This window comes from Neodiprion virginianus, chromosome 1 (assembly GCF_021901495.1).
Source record: "Neodiprion virginianus isolate iyNeoVirg1 chromosome 1, iyNeoVirg1.1, whole genome shotgun sequence".
Lineage (NCBI taxonomy): Eukaryota > Metazoa > Arthropoda > Insecta > Hymenoptera > Diprionidae > Neodiprion > Neodiprion virginianus.
In genome coordinates, this window is record NC_060877.1 from 2,798,563 (window position 1) to 2,815,937 (window position 17,375).

The 17,375-nt window shown below is 47.3% G+C and overlaps 1 protein-coding gene across 2 annotated transcripts in view; it reads left to right on the forward strand.

The window, feature by feature from the left end:
* The first annotated feature begins 522 nt into the window (after positions 1-522).
* LOC124307496 (homeobox protein abdominal-A homolog) overlaps positions 523-17,375 on the forward strand; it is a 29,129-nt gene continuing 12,276 nt past the window's right edge. The window contains exons 1-2 of one of the 2 annotated variants that reach the window (XM_046769243.1): positions 523-2,514; positions 3,377-3,421. In XM_046769243.1, coding sequence (XP_046625199.1) covers positions 1,764-2,514; positions 3,377-3,421 — 796 coding nt within the window. In that variant the 5' untranslated portion in view covers positions 523-1,763. The remainder of the gene's footprint in view (positions 2,515-3,376; positions 3,422-17,375) is intronic. The other variant, XM_046769335.1, reaches the window with a different exon arrangement.

A 17,375-nucleotide genomic window follows, 5' to 3' on the forward strand; every position in this document is an offset into this window, starting at 1 on the left:
CGAGAGATAGAGAGAGATAAAGATAGAGAGAGGGAGAGAGAGAGAGAGAGGATGGCGTGTTTACGACTGGATTCTAGGCGCACCAGTGTCGGTGAGCTACGTGAGAGGCTTGCGTCTGTGTGTGAAGTTGAGAGACCCGTTCGCGCCCCTACCATGCTGCCCTTGCGAGCGTTACCCTGGTGCTCGGGCACGCCGAGGAGATTCGGTGTCAGTGCAAGTTTCCGATAGTCGCCGAGTGTGCCGCGCGACGGTTCGAACGCGGTCCCCCGGTGCATCGCATTTGGAGGCTCGGTGATTTTTGGTCTTGGTTACCTTGGTGCATCGTTCCGTCTCGATTTGACGGAAGCGTGCGATCGGATTGATCATCTCCCGAAGGGTGGAAAACGACGTGGCGCAAAATTTGATTCGACGACGAAGAGGGAGCGAGATAGAGAAAAGAAATAAATAAAATAGAACAAATAGAAAAAAAAAATAAAAAACAAAACAACAAAAACAAAAAAGAACGTGGCGGAGGATACGCGCCGAAGGCCTTTGACTGACAGGCGGCGTGGCACTGCAACCCTGTCGGTTCGCGCGCTCTCCGAGAGCAACACGACGACGAGCTGACGGTGAGCTCTCTACCGAGGCCTGTGTGAGTCCCACGACTCGTACACCACCGCGGTGCTTCGACGGAGAGGGCAGAGTGTGTAGATAAGGAAGGAGGCAGAGAGAGAGGGAGAGAGAGAGGGAGAGAGAGAGAGCGAGAGTAACGGAGCGATAGTGAGCGGGTGGGAAGGCGAAGGAGCGAGAGGGAGCGAGGCGAGAGACCGAGACCCATTCATCTTGGCGCGCCTAGCTCGGCTTCCATTGGCCCCTGCTGGGTAAGGACGCCCGCTGATTGGCCACCTCTGTTTACCAGCTGTGCCGGGTTCGGAGAGAGGGGACCGTGAGACAAGCGGCGCCATTATTGTAAGGGGTTACATTTAGTTGGCCGTGGCGTAGTACGCCGGGTTCGGGATAGGGGGCTATAGTACCTTCATGCATGGCCCATAAAGGATTCGTCGACTATCCGAGAAGAACGCAAGAAACTGCTTCCACCATCTGACAGGCCACGCTCTCCTTTCGTGCTCTCGGTACTCCGCCAGCTACCCGTCGGCCACGGATCAACAATACCTACCGGCGGTCAGCTGGGCTCGTCCGGCGAACTGTAATCAACGCACAAACGCGATACGAGGCGTTCGCACGACGAGATTGTTCCCGATCTCGCGACAGAGAGACGGGAAGGGAAACGAGAGCGAGCGAGAGAGGGAGAGATACAGGGGTGTGCAGGTGCGCGCGGGATTCGGTTTCGATCGTCGTGCATGCTACGTTTCGCGCCTGAAGCTTGCGAGAACGGCCGGAGCTGGTCGAGGCTTCGAAGATCCCGCGGATCCGCGAATGACGGAAATTCATCTGGTTGTTGTGCGTGGTGTGACAAGTTGCGTTTGTAGAAAGTGCATGGAGGGTGAAGGTAAAGATCGCTTATGGTCCGAGTGATTGAATTACACGAATTGCACCACGACGGATCGAGTATCGGGGTGAGTTTCTTGGGCGAGCCGGTGAAGAGCGGACGACACCGGGGCTCGAAGAATCTCCGTTGGTGATCATTGAAAGAGTGAGTATTATTTCATGACGATTGAGTGAGTTCCGATTAACATGTGGCCGCAGAGAGGACGGTGCGACCTCGGGGAAGACGTGCAGTGCTGCGGGTGTTGAGGAACTCGAACGTCCGCTCTTGAGCAGCGATGAGTTCGAAATTCATAATCGATAGTATGCTACCCAAGTACCATCAGCAATTTCACCATCAGCAATTGTTCAGCTCGACAAACCCAGCGTCGGTCCAGGCCTGCACAGCGAGCCCAGCTTCATCCAGCCTTGAATCGAGTCTGTCTGCGGCAGCCGCAGCGGCCGCGGCCGTAAACTACGCACAGCACAACTCACCGTCACCGACGGGCTCGAGTCCTCAGCACTCGGGGAGTTCAGCCTCGACATCGCCAGCGGCTCGAAGCAGTTCCGCAATGTATCCTTACGTCAGCGCGGCCGCTGCCCACCACCACCATCAGCAGCAGCAGGCCGTCGCGGCCGCCGCTTTTGGGGCCACGTCGTCCATGGTGCCAGGGTTCGGCTCGTCGGCGGCGTCGAGCGCCGCCTTGGCCGCGGCTGCGGCCGTAGACGCGGCGACGGCCGGCGACAAGTCGTGCAGGTACACGGCTAGCCTGGCCGGAAACGTCGCACCGTCGGCCGGCGACCCCATGGTCAACTACACCCTCGGGCACCACCACCAGAACGGCGGGACACCCGGAAGTCTGGTATCCTCGGCCTCCGCATCGTCCGCGGTTTCCGCAGCCTCCGCTTCCATGGCGGCTGCGGCCCAGTTCTACCACCAGGCCGCGGCGGCTTCCGCCGTCGTCGATCCTCTCGCCTCGTGCCAGCAGCCCACCACCGGACAGCCAGGCATACCGGACATTCCGCGATATCCATGGATGTCCATTACCGGTGAGTCAATACATCTTCGGGATTTTAACGCTCTGGCCACGCATGATGCCTTTTTTGTCCGACCTCCCCCCGATGTCTTGTTATCGTCACCCTTTGATCGAACCCCGTAATATTTGCCGAAGCCTCGACGGTCGTCTTATTGACGTGAGTTTTCGTAAACGGAAAACGGATAACGCAAGCATCCGACAATCCGACAAGCTCGTTGCTCGGTAACTCGAGTCGACTGCCGTCGGCAAACGTCGAGCTGCTGCAAGCTCTGCCTGAACGGACTGTGAAAGTAAATTCAACGACGTGCCGCGGTTTAGAATCATTGCATAATTCTTACGTGGTCGTCCGTCCGTGATACCTTCGTAGTCGGTTCCTAATCACGTTTGGTGAACGTAGAGCCAAGAGAACGTCCTACGTGTTTATTGTTCGTTATATCTGCAGCGCATGCCTGTTAACGGTGATGAACATGACGCTTTCCATAAATCGATATCGTGGAAACGCTCGAACGTAGTTGTGTAAATCATGGAAAACTCGAAGGATGTCGGTGCGTGGTCGTGGATTCGGTTGCGACGGCAAGTACGAGGCGGCGTGGCGTCGGTTCGACGGCCGTCGCGACGCCTGCACGCGTCAAAGGTCTCTTTAATCCCCGGACCAAGGTACTACCGAGCATTGCGTATCTCATTAGGAGTCCGACCCTCCCATTTCTAATTGCATCTTGTTGGCGTAACGTTGTCTAGAACGTGCGTTTCCGGTTGTTAACTTTGCGCAAAGCATGCGCGTTCTCGGTGTTAAATGCCTCCATTATACCCGGGCTTCGCACTGACCACCGTGAAACCCCTTTTGGTAATCAAAATTTTTCATTTTCTTTTTCCAGATTGGATGAGCCCCTTTGACAGAGTCGTGTGTGGTGAGTATATAGGTACATATAAAAATTTCCGCTACGTATTACTATTACTATTATTATTACTACTAATACTACTACTACCACTATTCATGACCTACGCTGCGACAGGATGCGTGTATTTGTATGTGTGAGTCGAGTATACTGAAATGGATTGGTCAGATCGTTATTTTCGTGTGGATTAACCAATTTTACGATCGTCGTCATCATCATCATCATCATCATCGTCGTCGTCGTCTCGTGATCGGTTCTCTAAAATATTTGCCCACCTAATCATTGCGCAACGAACGCAATTTACTACACCTGCATACACATGTATTGAAGAGCTTTATTTTCCGGTATTATAACCTTTACCCGCGCTGATTTACAAGTCGGTGAATTTTATATTATGGCCACTTTATTAGCCAATTATCAATTAAAATCTAATTATCGGTGATCCAAAGCTTCGTAATCATGCACTGAATTATTTATGAGCAATAAAAGTTATAGACCTAAACTGCAGCCATCGTGAGATTTGACCAGTCGCTCTTCCCAACGAATGTCTTTTTCTTACGCACATGTAGTCATTTATTTATACACATATATATATACATATATACTTGTATATACACACGTTACAACGAACATTTCTCTTGTGCGCGCGAAGTAACAGAATTCTTAGCGATCAAAATCGTTTCACCAGAACTGGCACAAAACTTATCAAATCGTCTTGTCAATTATCACGAAACAGCTCTCTAGATGTGTGTTGCTCGTCTGTAGCGTTATACCATTATTGTAAACGTTTCTGTCCCAATGGAATTGTCATCGTAGCGATAAAATAATGGGACGTGTAACAGCGGTTTAATAGGAATTATGACACAAGCGGTTTCTTTTTTCCGACGATCATTCAGACGAGGAAAAAAAGCGCTTATAGGTACAGTCGGAAATGGTATCCCGCGCATATTTATAAATGTATTACATACACAGTGTACAATTTGTGTATATAATATATATTTTTGCTCATTATCAGTTATCTTTAATTGTTTGTTTACATTCGTATTACAATCTATGTGTAAACGCTTGTGCATGTATTCATATTGCCCGATCACGCACGTAACGCATTCTTCGTTTGCTTCAATTAATCTCTGGAGTTACTTACCACGCATGCACATACAGGGTCATGCGTTACTCTTCGTCGTCGACGACGTCAGTGACGCCGTTCAAACTGACTAACCGATCGACACTCCGTTGCGACGATGAACTTTCGAAAGACTACCGCGCGATAAGACGTATTACGCACACGATTACCGATAACTTTGTATCTTGAGCTTCAGCCAACCGGTTCGACTGAAGTACTAGTACTTGAGATATGAGCACCATGCGATGAATACATGGAGGAAAAACGTTTAGCTTTTATTATTCATTGAGAAACGGTATTGGGATCTTTTTTTTTCTTCATTTGATAGATATTTTTCTGATTCTGTGTATAATTATTTTATCCTTCCTCGTTGAAAAGCGGTAAAAAGTACCAATCGCTCAACCTTGTATCTCCGTATCGAAGATAGAGTTAGTAAGTAACTAAGAAAAAAAAATTCCGTATTAATCCATCCTTGAAGTAAGATCGAAACTTTGTGTAAGAGTCAACGACCTTTATTCCCTGGTTTCGTTCTCGATTATTTTTAACCCCGTGACTTAAAATCGTCCATTGTATTCCGTAAAAGTTTTGTCTCCATTTGACAACGATAGTTGAACATTTTTTTTCCTCAATATAATCTTACATTATTACAGATACACGTAAAAATTTTTAGATAGATGCAAAGTAAGCGTTCAGTATGAACTTGAAACTTTTACGAGGCTAATATTTTCTCGGGGTGGGTAATTTTTCCCCGCAAAAGTTAGACGCGAACGATGAAGTCGACCCAAAGACCCGGCTGCTGAAGGCTCGAAGTCCAATTAAGGTATACTCGAAATCCCCGGTTTATACGACGTGTTTATGAATGACTTAGTAAGCCAGCGGTGATATTCGGTGAGGAGCAAACGAGCCGAATTGATACGGGGAGGAGGGTAGCAGCGCGCGCCGGAGACACCATAAACCCATAAAATCATTACACTCGCCGCCCCAGGCTTTATGTGTTTACCGTTACGAACGTTCCCTGTGAAACGAGCCCAGCTCCCGAGCCGCGAAATTTCCGGAAATGACACCTTGACTCAAAACTTGAACCCCTGCATCCAAGTCATCGCAGGTCTGACTTGGACGGTTGAATTTTGACTTCGCTGTCCAAGCCCTTCTCTGGCTAAGCTGGAAGGGCTATGGAAGGAAAATGCCCTCGTTCGATGGGAAACTTGGACGGATTCTTTGTCTGATTTCATTCGTTGGATAAAAGAGAAAACAAGCACGATTTTCTGACGAGCCCGTGTGGTAGAGGAACACCGAGGCGTTGGTGAACGAAGTGCCGTTGAAATTTTTATTCGCCGCTTCGGTCTATCGGAGGGTTTTTGCATTAAACGAACGAACCTAGAGAGAATCCATTTGCCGGGGCACTTTAATTCGGCGCGAGCATTTCGGTATATTTAGGTATTTGCGGAATGTGCTTAATTTGCATACGTACTGCCCAATGTTCTCGAGTTCACTAATCAGACTTCTTTCTATAGAATCCGAACGATGTGTACCGTCTATTGCCACGCAAGAGTCGAAAGCTGAATATTAAAGTCGTATATTTTTTGATTCCACTTGGAAGAATGCCCGCTCCTTTTTTTACTCTCATAGTCGAACCCAATCAATCCCTCGATAAATCGACGTGAAGAGATTGCGGCGCCTCGTTTGTCACGCCTTAATCCTTCTTAGTCTGTATTGAAAAAACACATTGGAAGCGAGCAAGAACGAAGCAAGACGCGTTACTCTATAATAAATTATACTTTGAGAATTAATATTCCCGATACGTATATCCGTCTGAGATATATTTTTATTCTTTTCATAAAAATTAACGTTACGCCGTTGAATTATTCTCGCCTATCGACGCATTCTTCACGCCTATTCCTCCGTCTCAATTCTCCTCACACTATTTTTCTCCCGTTTTCCGTATCGCATTCTCTTTCACGACTTCGTGGGCGTCCCCTTCCCTCCGTAAAAACTCGATCATCCTCCTCCGAACCGTCTACACACGCAGCAAATGGAAGAAAGAGTCGAACTCTTAACTCCTCGGAATCATAAATCGGATGAAACGCATTCGTAACAAGATAGGGGCCGATTATATTCCTCGCCCTTCATACTCGCACTTATCCCTGCAGTGACTTACACGACGTCTAGAAAGTTGAATAACTTCTATCTTTACGGAAAATATAACTAGAATTGTAATTCCTCTTCCAATGGCGCGGGGTTTGATTCTCTTATTTTGAATACAAGTCATTGTAAGCATTAAAAATGATGAAAACTTTCTCAGCAATCTATCTTTGTCACGATCGACTCGTATATGAAATTTTTCTACAAGAGTGCAGGGCAAATGGGGGTGAAATGATTCCCAGTTACCATACCGTGACAGCAGATGCAGCAGTGAGGCTGAGAAAGGGTGGCTTGAAGTGTATAATATGCGGAGTTTAATTTTCGCAATGTGTGTGCCGCTGATTCGGTGACAGTGTGGGTGCAGAGCGTGCGGTGGATGCGGTTTTAATCTATCCCATGTATGGGAGAGAGCATTCCACGTTTTCGGCCCTGGATCGTGGCGGGGGGCGGCTGGGGGCCGGCGGGATGCTGGAACCCGAGATAATGCATAATTTATAATCAGTCCGATCCGGCGGTGCCGCTGCTGCTGTCGCTGCCGCTGCCGCTGCCGTTGCTGCTGCTCTTGGTCCCGCTGGTGCACGGACGGAACACACCAGTTCGAACGAACCCACCCCTCATTAGCATTCGATGATGGCCGCCGCATCGTGCAGAGTCTGTAGGTATTATCCCAACTCGCCTGGGGATCAGGATCAGCCCCCCGTCCTTTCGGCCCCCCGCGTCCTCCGCCCATGACAACCCCTCACCCCTTCAATTCCACCCCGAGTGAACTAACGAAAAGAGAGGAAAACCTGCGGGAACGAATCGAACTTCCATACCAACACTTTTCGAAGGCAGGCGTATGGACGATATTTAGGTGATATCAAGACTGTGTCTGTGCGTTCGTTACACCCGCGATTTCCGACCTACACACACCAGCCACTCTCTATAACCAGAACCATCGTTTTGGTACGTGCAAACGCGTACAAATCGGTTCTTCGAAGATACTCATTGCACGTAGGGTTGATCCTGTATCTAATTTTTTTTTTCGCTTTTGCCTCGGTTCCGAACACTTTTGCTGTAATTTCATGCTTACGGTGTTCGATTCGCGTGAAGAACAACTCGAGCGATTCGAACGCGGTAACAATTATTAAATCAGTTTCTTCATTTCGTTATGACATGAAAGTTTTTCGATAGAAAAATTACCCAAGTTACGGGTTTGTTTGTAACCCGAGGTTAAAGACTCCCGCATCTGGTATACCATCCAGCTGCTTTTTTCTGTTCAACGTCGATCTTTTGGGTGAGAAATCAGCACTCTGTAATGTTTCAAACACTCGACTCAATGTGTCGTCAGCTTAGCCTAACCCACCCCAACTCAGCCGTGAAAATTTCTGGTGCTTTCAACTTACGGTTACATCAAGATTTTCATCAACGAAAAGAGTGAATCATCGCCTCGAGTTCAATTACACTTTTATCGTGTCAACGACTGCACGGTACTGCGTCGGTGTGACGTTTCACGTTTTGACGATCTCAGCTTCGCGTATGGCAACGACAAGATCCGTGGAATAAGGCACAAGGCAAAGTCTGGGGTGGTGTAGGGGTGCGTATATCTGTTCCGAGAGAGGCGTAAAGTTATATCACGTAACCCAAGATCGAGTCTGTTTGGGTTTTTGACGGTCCGTACGTTGCGGTGTCTACGACTTGTAGACGAAGGCGTGTAGCTGACGTCTGACGTAGACCAGGAGGACTATCTCGTGCAGGTCTCTGCGGCGGCTGTGGTGGTCGCGTGGGAACTTGAAAGAAGAGGAGGAGGAGGAATAAGAAGAAGAAGAAGAAGAAGAAGCGGAAGGCTGACTACGGGCAGGTCAGGATCGTGTTGTCACAGAGATTATTGAAACTGCAGTTTTATGGGTCTTAAAAGCAGTTTAATTGCCGTTATATAAGTGTTTATGTGCCGTCAGGGCCGCCGCCGCCGCCGCCGCCGCCGCCGACGCTACCCCAAACGTTTATTTTATGGTCACGGCGATGCGTGCGCACCACCCCATACTGCACATGGTCGCGTGCCAAGTCTGTAAGGAACCTTCTCAACCCTTACCTTACCGTCTGACTCGATTTTCCTTTCGATGCGATTCCCTGTATTTAGTTATCACATGCAGCAGGTATATGTAAGTATTACGTATGTACCCGGGACGAAACCGCAGCCGCGATTTTAACGGCGTGTATACAACTTGTAAATAACTCTACCCGTCTCGAGCAAATTTGTCGCGGTAAAACATTTTTATTACAGTACTTCACCGGTTTTATATTCACTTAATAATTTTTATTTATATATTTATTTACTTTCGTTTTTTTTTCTCTCTCTCTCTCTTCCTCCCAATAACTTCAGAGGTAGCAGCATATTTTCGATATTCTATATCTATAATCATTTGTGAAAGATTTTACTGCTTAAAACTATATATATATATATATTCAAAACGGTGGTTAACGGGAGACAAGAATCCATGCAGTTATGCAAATTGGCGAGTGAATAAGATTGACAACTTTTTTTTTTAATTCGTATAATTTTTGTTAAATAGTAATCAGGCGTAAGTGCTCGTGTCTTTTGAAGGATAATTGTACACTCTTATATAACACCGGTAAAGTGCCGTAATGAAACAACAGTATCGAGGGGAAAGAAACTCCCTCGATGTCTCCCGGAGTCTTGAAAAAAATTGCCCATTTCGAAGTGTGCGCAGCTTTCTAATTACCATCGCCGACATGAAAACTTCTCGCACCAGACGTCTAGAAAAAGAATATAGAATGAAACATCTCTTCAGAAAAAAAAAAAAAAATACGCCCTTTTCTTTTCGGGGGCGGCCAGTCTGGAATTCCGAGGTGAATAGCTACGCAACGTGAAGAAAATAAAGGGGACGAGTATAGAGTTGGCCAAACGTAGCTGTTTTGCAGTTTTGCCTTAGTCTACGATGAGACGGTGACATTAGAAAGCTTACGTGGCATTTACAACCCGCTCCGTTCATCCGTCCGTGTCCGCTTTCCCCGGGGCTCGTTTCAGGTTCCCCTTTCGGTCGTGAATTTTTCTCTGCTATTTTCCTTTTTTTATTCTTCTCTAGTTCACTCGGTGTTATTTTTTTTTCTCTCCACCTCTGTCTCTCTCTCTCTCTCTCGTTTTCCCTTTTTTACCCTTGACTCGTAACTTTCTCCGCACCCTTTGTTAATGCTTGTTGGACGCTACGAGTACCTTCCCTTTCCCTTCTCCTCCACCTTCAATAAAGTTTACCTGATCCACGACGATGGGTGGGGAAGAAGGGGGAAGAGAGAAGGAAAATGAACGAAGAAACGAAAGGTGTAAAAAAGAAAACAAAAAAAGAAAAAAAAAATTTCGCGCTTCGTGAGTCTGTAAATCACCGACCGGGCAACGAACGCCCGGAGAAAGTAAAGGCTTGGTCAGCCGGGACCCGGTTTTGCGTTGCACGCAGTTCCCTCGTAAAATGGTAAAAACGCGGAATTTAGTTTTCCTTCAAATTCCACGCCGTTACCCAACTTTCACCCCCGTCAGCTCGTCTCTCCTTCACTCCTTCGATCTCTCCGTTTTGCCAAATTTCATCGGGAGCCAAGTAACCTCTGGAATCGATCCGTGGTTAAGAATCAACGTTCATTCTATGTCTCGCATTAAAATACAGTTGGACGAATTTCAATGCAATTAACTATAAGTTGCCAATCACGCGATGTATGCGCCGCGACATTTATCTGTAATGCAGCTTCTTTCTTCTCATGACATCTCACTTTGCATTCTGGGGATATAAGACCATGCTTGTAAATACAGCTAGTAACAATAATAACAGCAACAACAACAACAAAAATAATAATAATAATAATAATAATGGCAATAATATTCGCTCTTAATTCCGAGGTGAACAAGTAGAAGATAGGAAGGCACTCAACTGTGGATGCTTTTGCAGAAGTGGGTAATTATCATCCTGTACCAATTTACCGCAATTATTCCGTCAACGTTATCTCTATAATGCGCGACGGAAAAAAGGCATACGAGGCAAGTCATCGCTGCTCGTATACCAAGTTGAGTTCGTTCGAGCAGTGTAGGTGCATAACTGTGCAGGTGGAATTACATCGGGAGGATGAAAAGCGGGCATCTTCAGAGGCCATGCATCGAATTACCAGTAGTTATAATACGCGGTGCTCGTACCTTCGGCATCGGGGGTAACGGGAATAGAAATTGCAACTTGTGTATATGGGCATTTATTTACCGGACTTGATTGTTCAATAACAATTTTAACCGATGGTATTCAGACGTGCAACTGAATTCCGCCACCGGGCAGAAAACCTCAGCGATGTTGAGCTATGCATGATAATACTTGAGTATACATTGCCGGTGTAATTATGCTAATCGAACGACTTATTTTAACCGTTCGCAAACGCACAGCCACATTGACTACGTATTGACATGATTCGTGGGTACCTATAAAGAGCGTGTGTGGCTATCGAGATCGGTGACAAAGTACCTCGTATACTGATTCGAGACTTAGTGGGAAGATCCGCTGCTGTACGTGCGCGGATTGGAAATCTTTAGAGACCGCGCGCCCTTGATCGAGAGCTTTTTCCTTTTTACCCCGTCTCTCGTTTTTCCTTTTTTTTTTTTTTCTCTTTACCTTGGTATTCTTTCTTCGAGTAAATAATCGAGCAGCTACGCGTTATTCCGAGATCCAACGCTCTTCCTACGCGGCATTAATTCAAATCTGTTTGTACTACCGTCGGTGGTTTTCTTTTTCTTTTTTTTTTTCTGGCCCCGTAGCAGACTTCGTGGCGTGTACCGTGTATAGGTATGTATACATATGTATGATCGGAAACGCAGGATTCAACCAGAAATAAATTTTCTGCCTTCCTCTCCGCGGTATCGCGACTTCATTATATTGTATGATAATACATATTCCAACGGAAACGCAGTTCTTGTTCTTATTTCGATCGCGTTTCGGTAACAGTTTTTCTCTTATTTGTTTCTTTTTATTTATTTTTATTCGTCGTAGAGCAGCAATGGAGGAATCGGAAGCGTCGTGTCAACGTCGGAACAATTTTTATCCTCTTATTCTTCTTTTCGTTTCTTTTATGCTAATTTCATATTTATGTCCATGATTTATCTACCCACTAGCGATCTTCGTGAAACGGATGCGCACTCGCAGAAATAGAATCTTACTGGAAATAAGAAAATTACTTCTTTAACCGTCGATTTATTGCCGCACCCTTCAGGATGTTACCAAATTAACATTTCAGTATCGCAGAGCTTATTTTACGCCCTAAACTCACTATCCGATCCGTCAAATACGTTTTGCAAAATTTGGCAAAAGGTTTCGAACGATCTACAACTGCAGATATTAAATTTTTAAATACACTGACTCCGTTAAGTCAAAGTCGTACAAACATTGGAGTTAGAATTCAGATGGTTATTACGTAAATTTTCAATTCTACAGGTAATCGGCCGTTATATGCGGTTGACAATGCCGGCTATCTGATGTGATAAAACACAAATGCGGTGAGCGCAGTGTGCAAGTATTTTGCGTACGTATATATCACTTCCAGATATATAGTCTCATGGTACTATTTACGTACCAACCCCCGGAAAAGAATAAAACTTTATTTAGTGTCGATACGGATAAAAATACGATACCGCTCGCACGCATGTGCGTACCAACATTTATACACATATGCATAAGTGTGTTCTATCAACTTTTAGTTTATATTCGTTGGGGATTTCGAGCGAGCGTAACAACAACGCCTGCGGTTTATGACTCAATCGCTGTTCTTAATTACCCAAATTAATTGTAAATTACTCTAATTATCACGTAGTTATGTGCACGTTCTTCATTTTCATTTTGTTCAAGCGTTTATATAATGTTATGTATTATGTACGCACGTATATGTACATATCATCACGTTTCGCGTTCAAACGTTTTGTGTAGATATAATACACTCAGCCTCGTTACGCGGCGTTAATGTCCGGCTCAGGTCTCTGTGTCCACATACATCCACAATTACTCCAAGTTACACGTGTAATTCCGCGTCAAGCGAGACAATCGGACTCTGCGGGGACAAGTTGCGGTTCGGCGGCCAAGCGTTTTTTCGTTCCTTTTCCTGCGTCTCCCGTTCGAATCTCGTTACTGATAACCGGCAAACTTTTCGCCAGAGTGTTACGCGAGTGCATCGGTAACTCAAGACGTGCAACCGATTTGCCGTACCGCTGCGATAATAAACCATGACCACCATACACGAGACTGGCATCAAAATTTCACCCCCTCCGCACGTCTTCCTACCTTGTCCAGATTGCTTTAATCTCGCCGAACTATTTCAAACAAAGTTTGTTTTGAACCTTATCGCGGGATGTTGACGACCTCTGAAATTAATATCAGCTGTTCCTTGACGCTGCTGCTGCTGCTGTTGTCGCTGATGCGTCTACGATCGCGTCTGGAATTCAACCGCGGGTTTAATCGACGATGAGAAGTCTCTGCCACGGATCTTCGTGTGAAAATTAACCGGATTTTGTTTAATTATTCATTTTCTTCTTCGCGCTTCTCTCTTCTCCTATCACTACCACCACTAGCTGTTACTTTGTCAAGTTATAAATTAGTTTCTGTATTTCAGTCTTTCGCCATAAAGCTCCCTTCTCATCTTTCGAGAATGGGTATAGGGAAAAAACCCAATTAACAAAACCTCAGCCGATCGCTATCCTAGCACCAAAGTTGGTCGAGAAACTTTTTCGATATCTGAAGGTAGTGGAAGAAAAAAAAAAAAAAACAAATTGTTCCTTCCCTCCGGTTTTTTCCGGCAAATTCCTGCTGGTAACGTATACACGTATCGCGGCAGCGAAAACGAAGATATGGACGAACAAAGGCGCGCAAATACACGAATAACCGATATAAAATAGTTCGGTGCAGGCCGGCCAATCGGCAAATGTTATACCGTACGTGGAGGTACGTTTGTCCAGGAAACGCGGTAGCCACCAACGACTCTTGGACCGTGACGTAGCCGGTTCGGAACGGGCCGCGAAGGGAGGCAGCGGGACGGCAGGGTAGTACAGCCCCCCGGCGAGCACTATCGTAACAAATGCGGCCGTTTGCATAACACGGCGACGAGCAATTCCGGCGAGCTTGACGGCGCGCGATATAGACCTTTAGCTATATAGAGTGGCATCAGGGGCTGACGGGGTGAATGGAGCCTCCGCCTCCCGCCCCTCACCTCGAGGCCTCGGGATACCCCCATCCGGCATCCCAGGGGTCTCGGTGTAATCTACGGGCGCGAGATAGCCAATACGAAATGGGTTGCGTGGGTGGCAGAAGGGGGTGAAGGCTGCGACGGCTGAGCCGAGGGCGCTTCCTACACGCTGGTACGCTGGTACGCAGCGACGTTCTCTGCCCAAACCCGTTACCGAACCACCGGCCACTGATGGTGGCGATGCCGGTTGGTGGTGGTGGTGGTGGTTTTTGCTACCCCGTTCAGCTCCGGCAGACTTGTGCCGCTGAAACAACGGCGCTAACGTTTGCCAACCAGTTCGATGTCTCCCCAAAGAGCCACGAGGTTTAATGAGGGAAACCCCGAGCCTGCCAAGGCCGCAATGAAAGCATTAGCGTACACCTTCATTCTTCCGACCTTATCTCGACTTCGACTCACCCTCACCCTCACCCTCCGTCGTCGACGAAAGAAAATACCACTCCTTGTAACAATGCCGCGTGGCAGCATTCCGGAGCCGGCTATCGCCCAGCTTCCGTACTTACCTTTTTATACCATCTCCGAAAGTCTTTTCAAGGGAAAAATTTAATGCGATGGCACCATTTTCCGACCTCAAAATCGCGCTACTCCAACCTTGTCGCGATATCTTGCGGACGATTTTTTCGATTGGTAAAAGTGGCCGCGGATTCAGGTGGACGACTATATGCACGTTCTACCGAAGCCGACTTTTCGCCACGATGCTTTCTCTCTCTCTCTCTCTCTCGTCCTCTCGCAGTTTTCTTCTATTCACAAAGGTTATCACGACCTTATCCCCCGATAAAAAGTAAAGTCTCAATTCCCAGCTTTTCTCCCTAGGCAGCCTGCAAGAGAGCTTGTTCGGGGCGCAATGCGCTTCTGCACCTGACCCATGTCACCCTTGTGTGCAAGCCGGAACACACATGACCGTGTATTCGTGTTCATACACAAGTATACATGATACGTATAACACGAAGTAGGAACACATACCTACGTATAACGTGGAGGATGTAAGTACGTGGGTATGTGAATACGGACGTTCGTGAATCCCGAAACGCCGCGGGTGCGATGGGGATGGAGATGGGGATGGGGTTGAGGATGAGGATGAGGATGGGGTGGGCTTGAGGCTGCGGGGTTCAAACGGGAGTCGAATCGTTACGAGCTCGAACTAGTTCGGCGCATGCGCCGAGGAACGAGTCGCGGGGCGCGGCGGGGAATCTCTTTGTCCGCGAACAGGGGTGGGTCGAGACACGCGGCCGGTGGACTCCTGCGGGAGTTTCTTCCCGCTGCCACCCCTTTATACGTCTCTCCTTCCCCTTTCTTCTCTTCGCCGTTCGCCGTTCTCCCTTTCCTCGGCCGCCAGCACCACCTCCTCCTCCTTCTCCTCCTCCTCTATCTTATACTGCTTTTATTATATGTTTGCCCCTCCACCAACCCCCCCCCTGACAAAGTACAGTTTGGCCAGCTCGTGGTATGTATACGATTACGACGCTCTTCTGGGTCGATCCTCGGTCCTCCTCGTTCATCCCGTCCCACCCCAACCCCCGCCCCCTTCCTGCACGTTTTCATTAATAAATACGGTACGATTCCTCGATGAGGTTAGGATTATATCCACGCGTTTCTTCCGGGATAACGGGGTAAGAATTTCACCTACTTACTTCCACTTCTTCCTCGAACGACGCAAAGAGGTCCATAAAACTGCTCCTCGCTATCGAGCCGTGATCAAAATATATTATATACCGATACCGCATCGCGTTATTCAAATTCCAAGCGCGCTTTACCCCCGAGGAAGAGAGGGAGAGAGAAAATCATGATACCAGTAATAAAGAAAATTGAGGAATGGAAAAAATTATAATAATAACCTGCAAGCAGGCTCTCGTACCGCCGTAGATTTGAGCGATGTCATATCGCGGTTAGCTATCGACCAAACAGCTATACGACGAGCCCCAATCTTAACCCGTGTAATGATAATTACTCAGCGTTTTGTTATTTCCCAAACGTGTCGTTTACTTGTAGGCCGGAGCTCTTAGTCGTCTAATTACGACGATCTAATCGATTACAAGGTAGTTTCGGACGTAAATAAATTGCTTGATTTTCTTGCCGTCGGGGTTCACGATTAAACACGTGCCTTGAGGGAATTTCGTGACAACCGTATCTGAACATTAATTCTACTACTTGAACGCTGTTTTGCTATTACAAACTGTGTACAACATACTTCATCGAACAGGTACCTACTCCACTTTGTTTCGTGGTGTGCTCTTTTAGCGCGCTCGAGGCGGTATAACGTTGCGGTTAAAATTAGCGCCAGTAATGTTTTTCAAACTCACATTATATAGGCACCAAGCACGAAGTGTTGTTACATTCGTTTCCTTCCCACGAAAGGAACAAAGACCAAAGTTCTGCTTCCTTTTTGCAACAGTCGAGTAGCGACAGTCCTACCGGTATGCGTAACTACGTATTCTCCTTTGCAAAACATGTGTACCAAACGCGTGCGTGTATGTTAATAGTTACGCGATCGTGTTTCAATGTGGCGCCTGTACGCGATACTCGCTCCCAAACCAAACAGCGCGTGCCTCCGAATACCCTTTGCCAGTCGGGTGTTACGACGCTTTTTGGAATCTGAAATTCTCCGACCATGTTCCAGGCGTCGTTTCCGCACAATAGGGTAACTTTTTTTTTACCTGAAAATAAATGCTTTGTTGAGAGTACAAAAGCGCGAGCAAAGTTCCCATTCGTTGTTTGCAATTCAAGTCTAAAGTCAATCAATGATATTGAATTTGAAATTCGTACATCTGTTGTGTTTCTCGTTGATTAGCTGTTTTCCGATTTTGTGAAAAATGCGTAACCGAGATGGCATCGGTAAAATTTGTCCAGTTCTTCGGCATATGCGTGGCTCTCCCGACTGCGCCCGGATTTACAAGCGGTGGCGACATTTTGATGGGGCAGTAATAGCTCGGCCAATATGTACTCCTCGGGCGAACCCCTGGTAGGTACCCACCAACGACCCTCCGCAGTCGGGCGGGCAAACACAGTTAGCAATCCAGCACCTCGACTTCCAGGTCTGCGGCAGGAGGCGGCCGCCGAGGGGGTGGAGGGTTTAGCCCGAGCGGAAAACCAGGAAGCTGGGTGGGTGGCGGGGGCGGTTTAGGTGCGTGCGGAGACGACCAATATCGTAAAGCCGCAACGTGGCCTGATTAAACGTTACGTCGGGGTGATGCAGGCGTTTCTCACCGCGCGCCCTCCGCGTTTCTTTCAATAGCGTCAAGAGGGTGGGGAGGGATAAGGAAAATAGAAAAAATGTATGACCGTTCTTCGACGAAATTCTTTTCCCGGGGCGTATGGACGGGGAATACCTGCGGGGGTACGCGCCTAGGTACGAGCTCGCCGGTAGATTGAACGTAGGCTGCGATATTACGACCTGCTGGGAAATATATGGGGCCAAACGGGAAGATGGAGGAGGAGCTCCGAGGATCGAGGACGAGGCCCGGA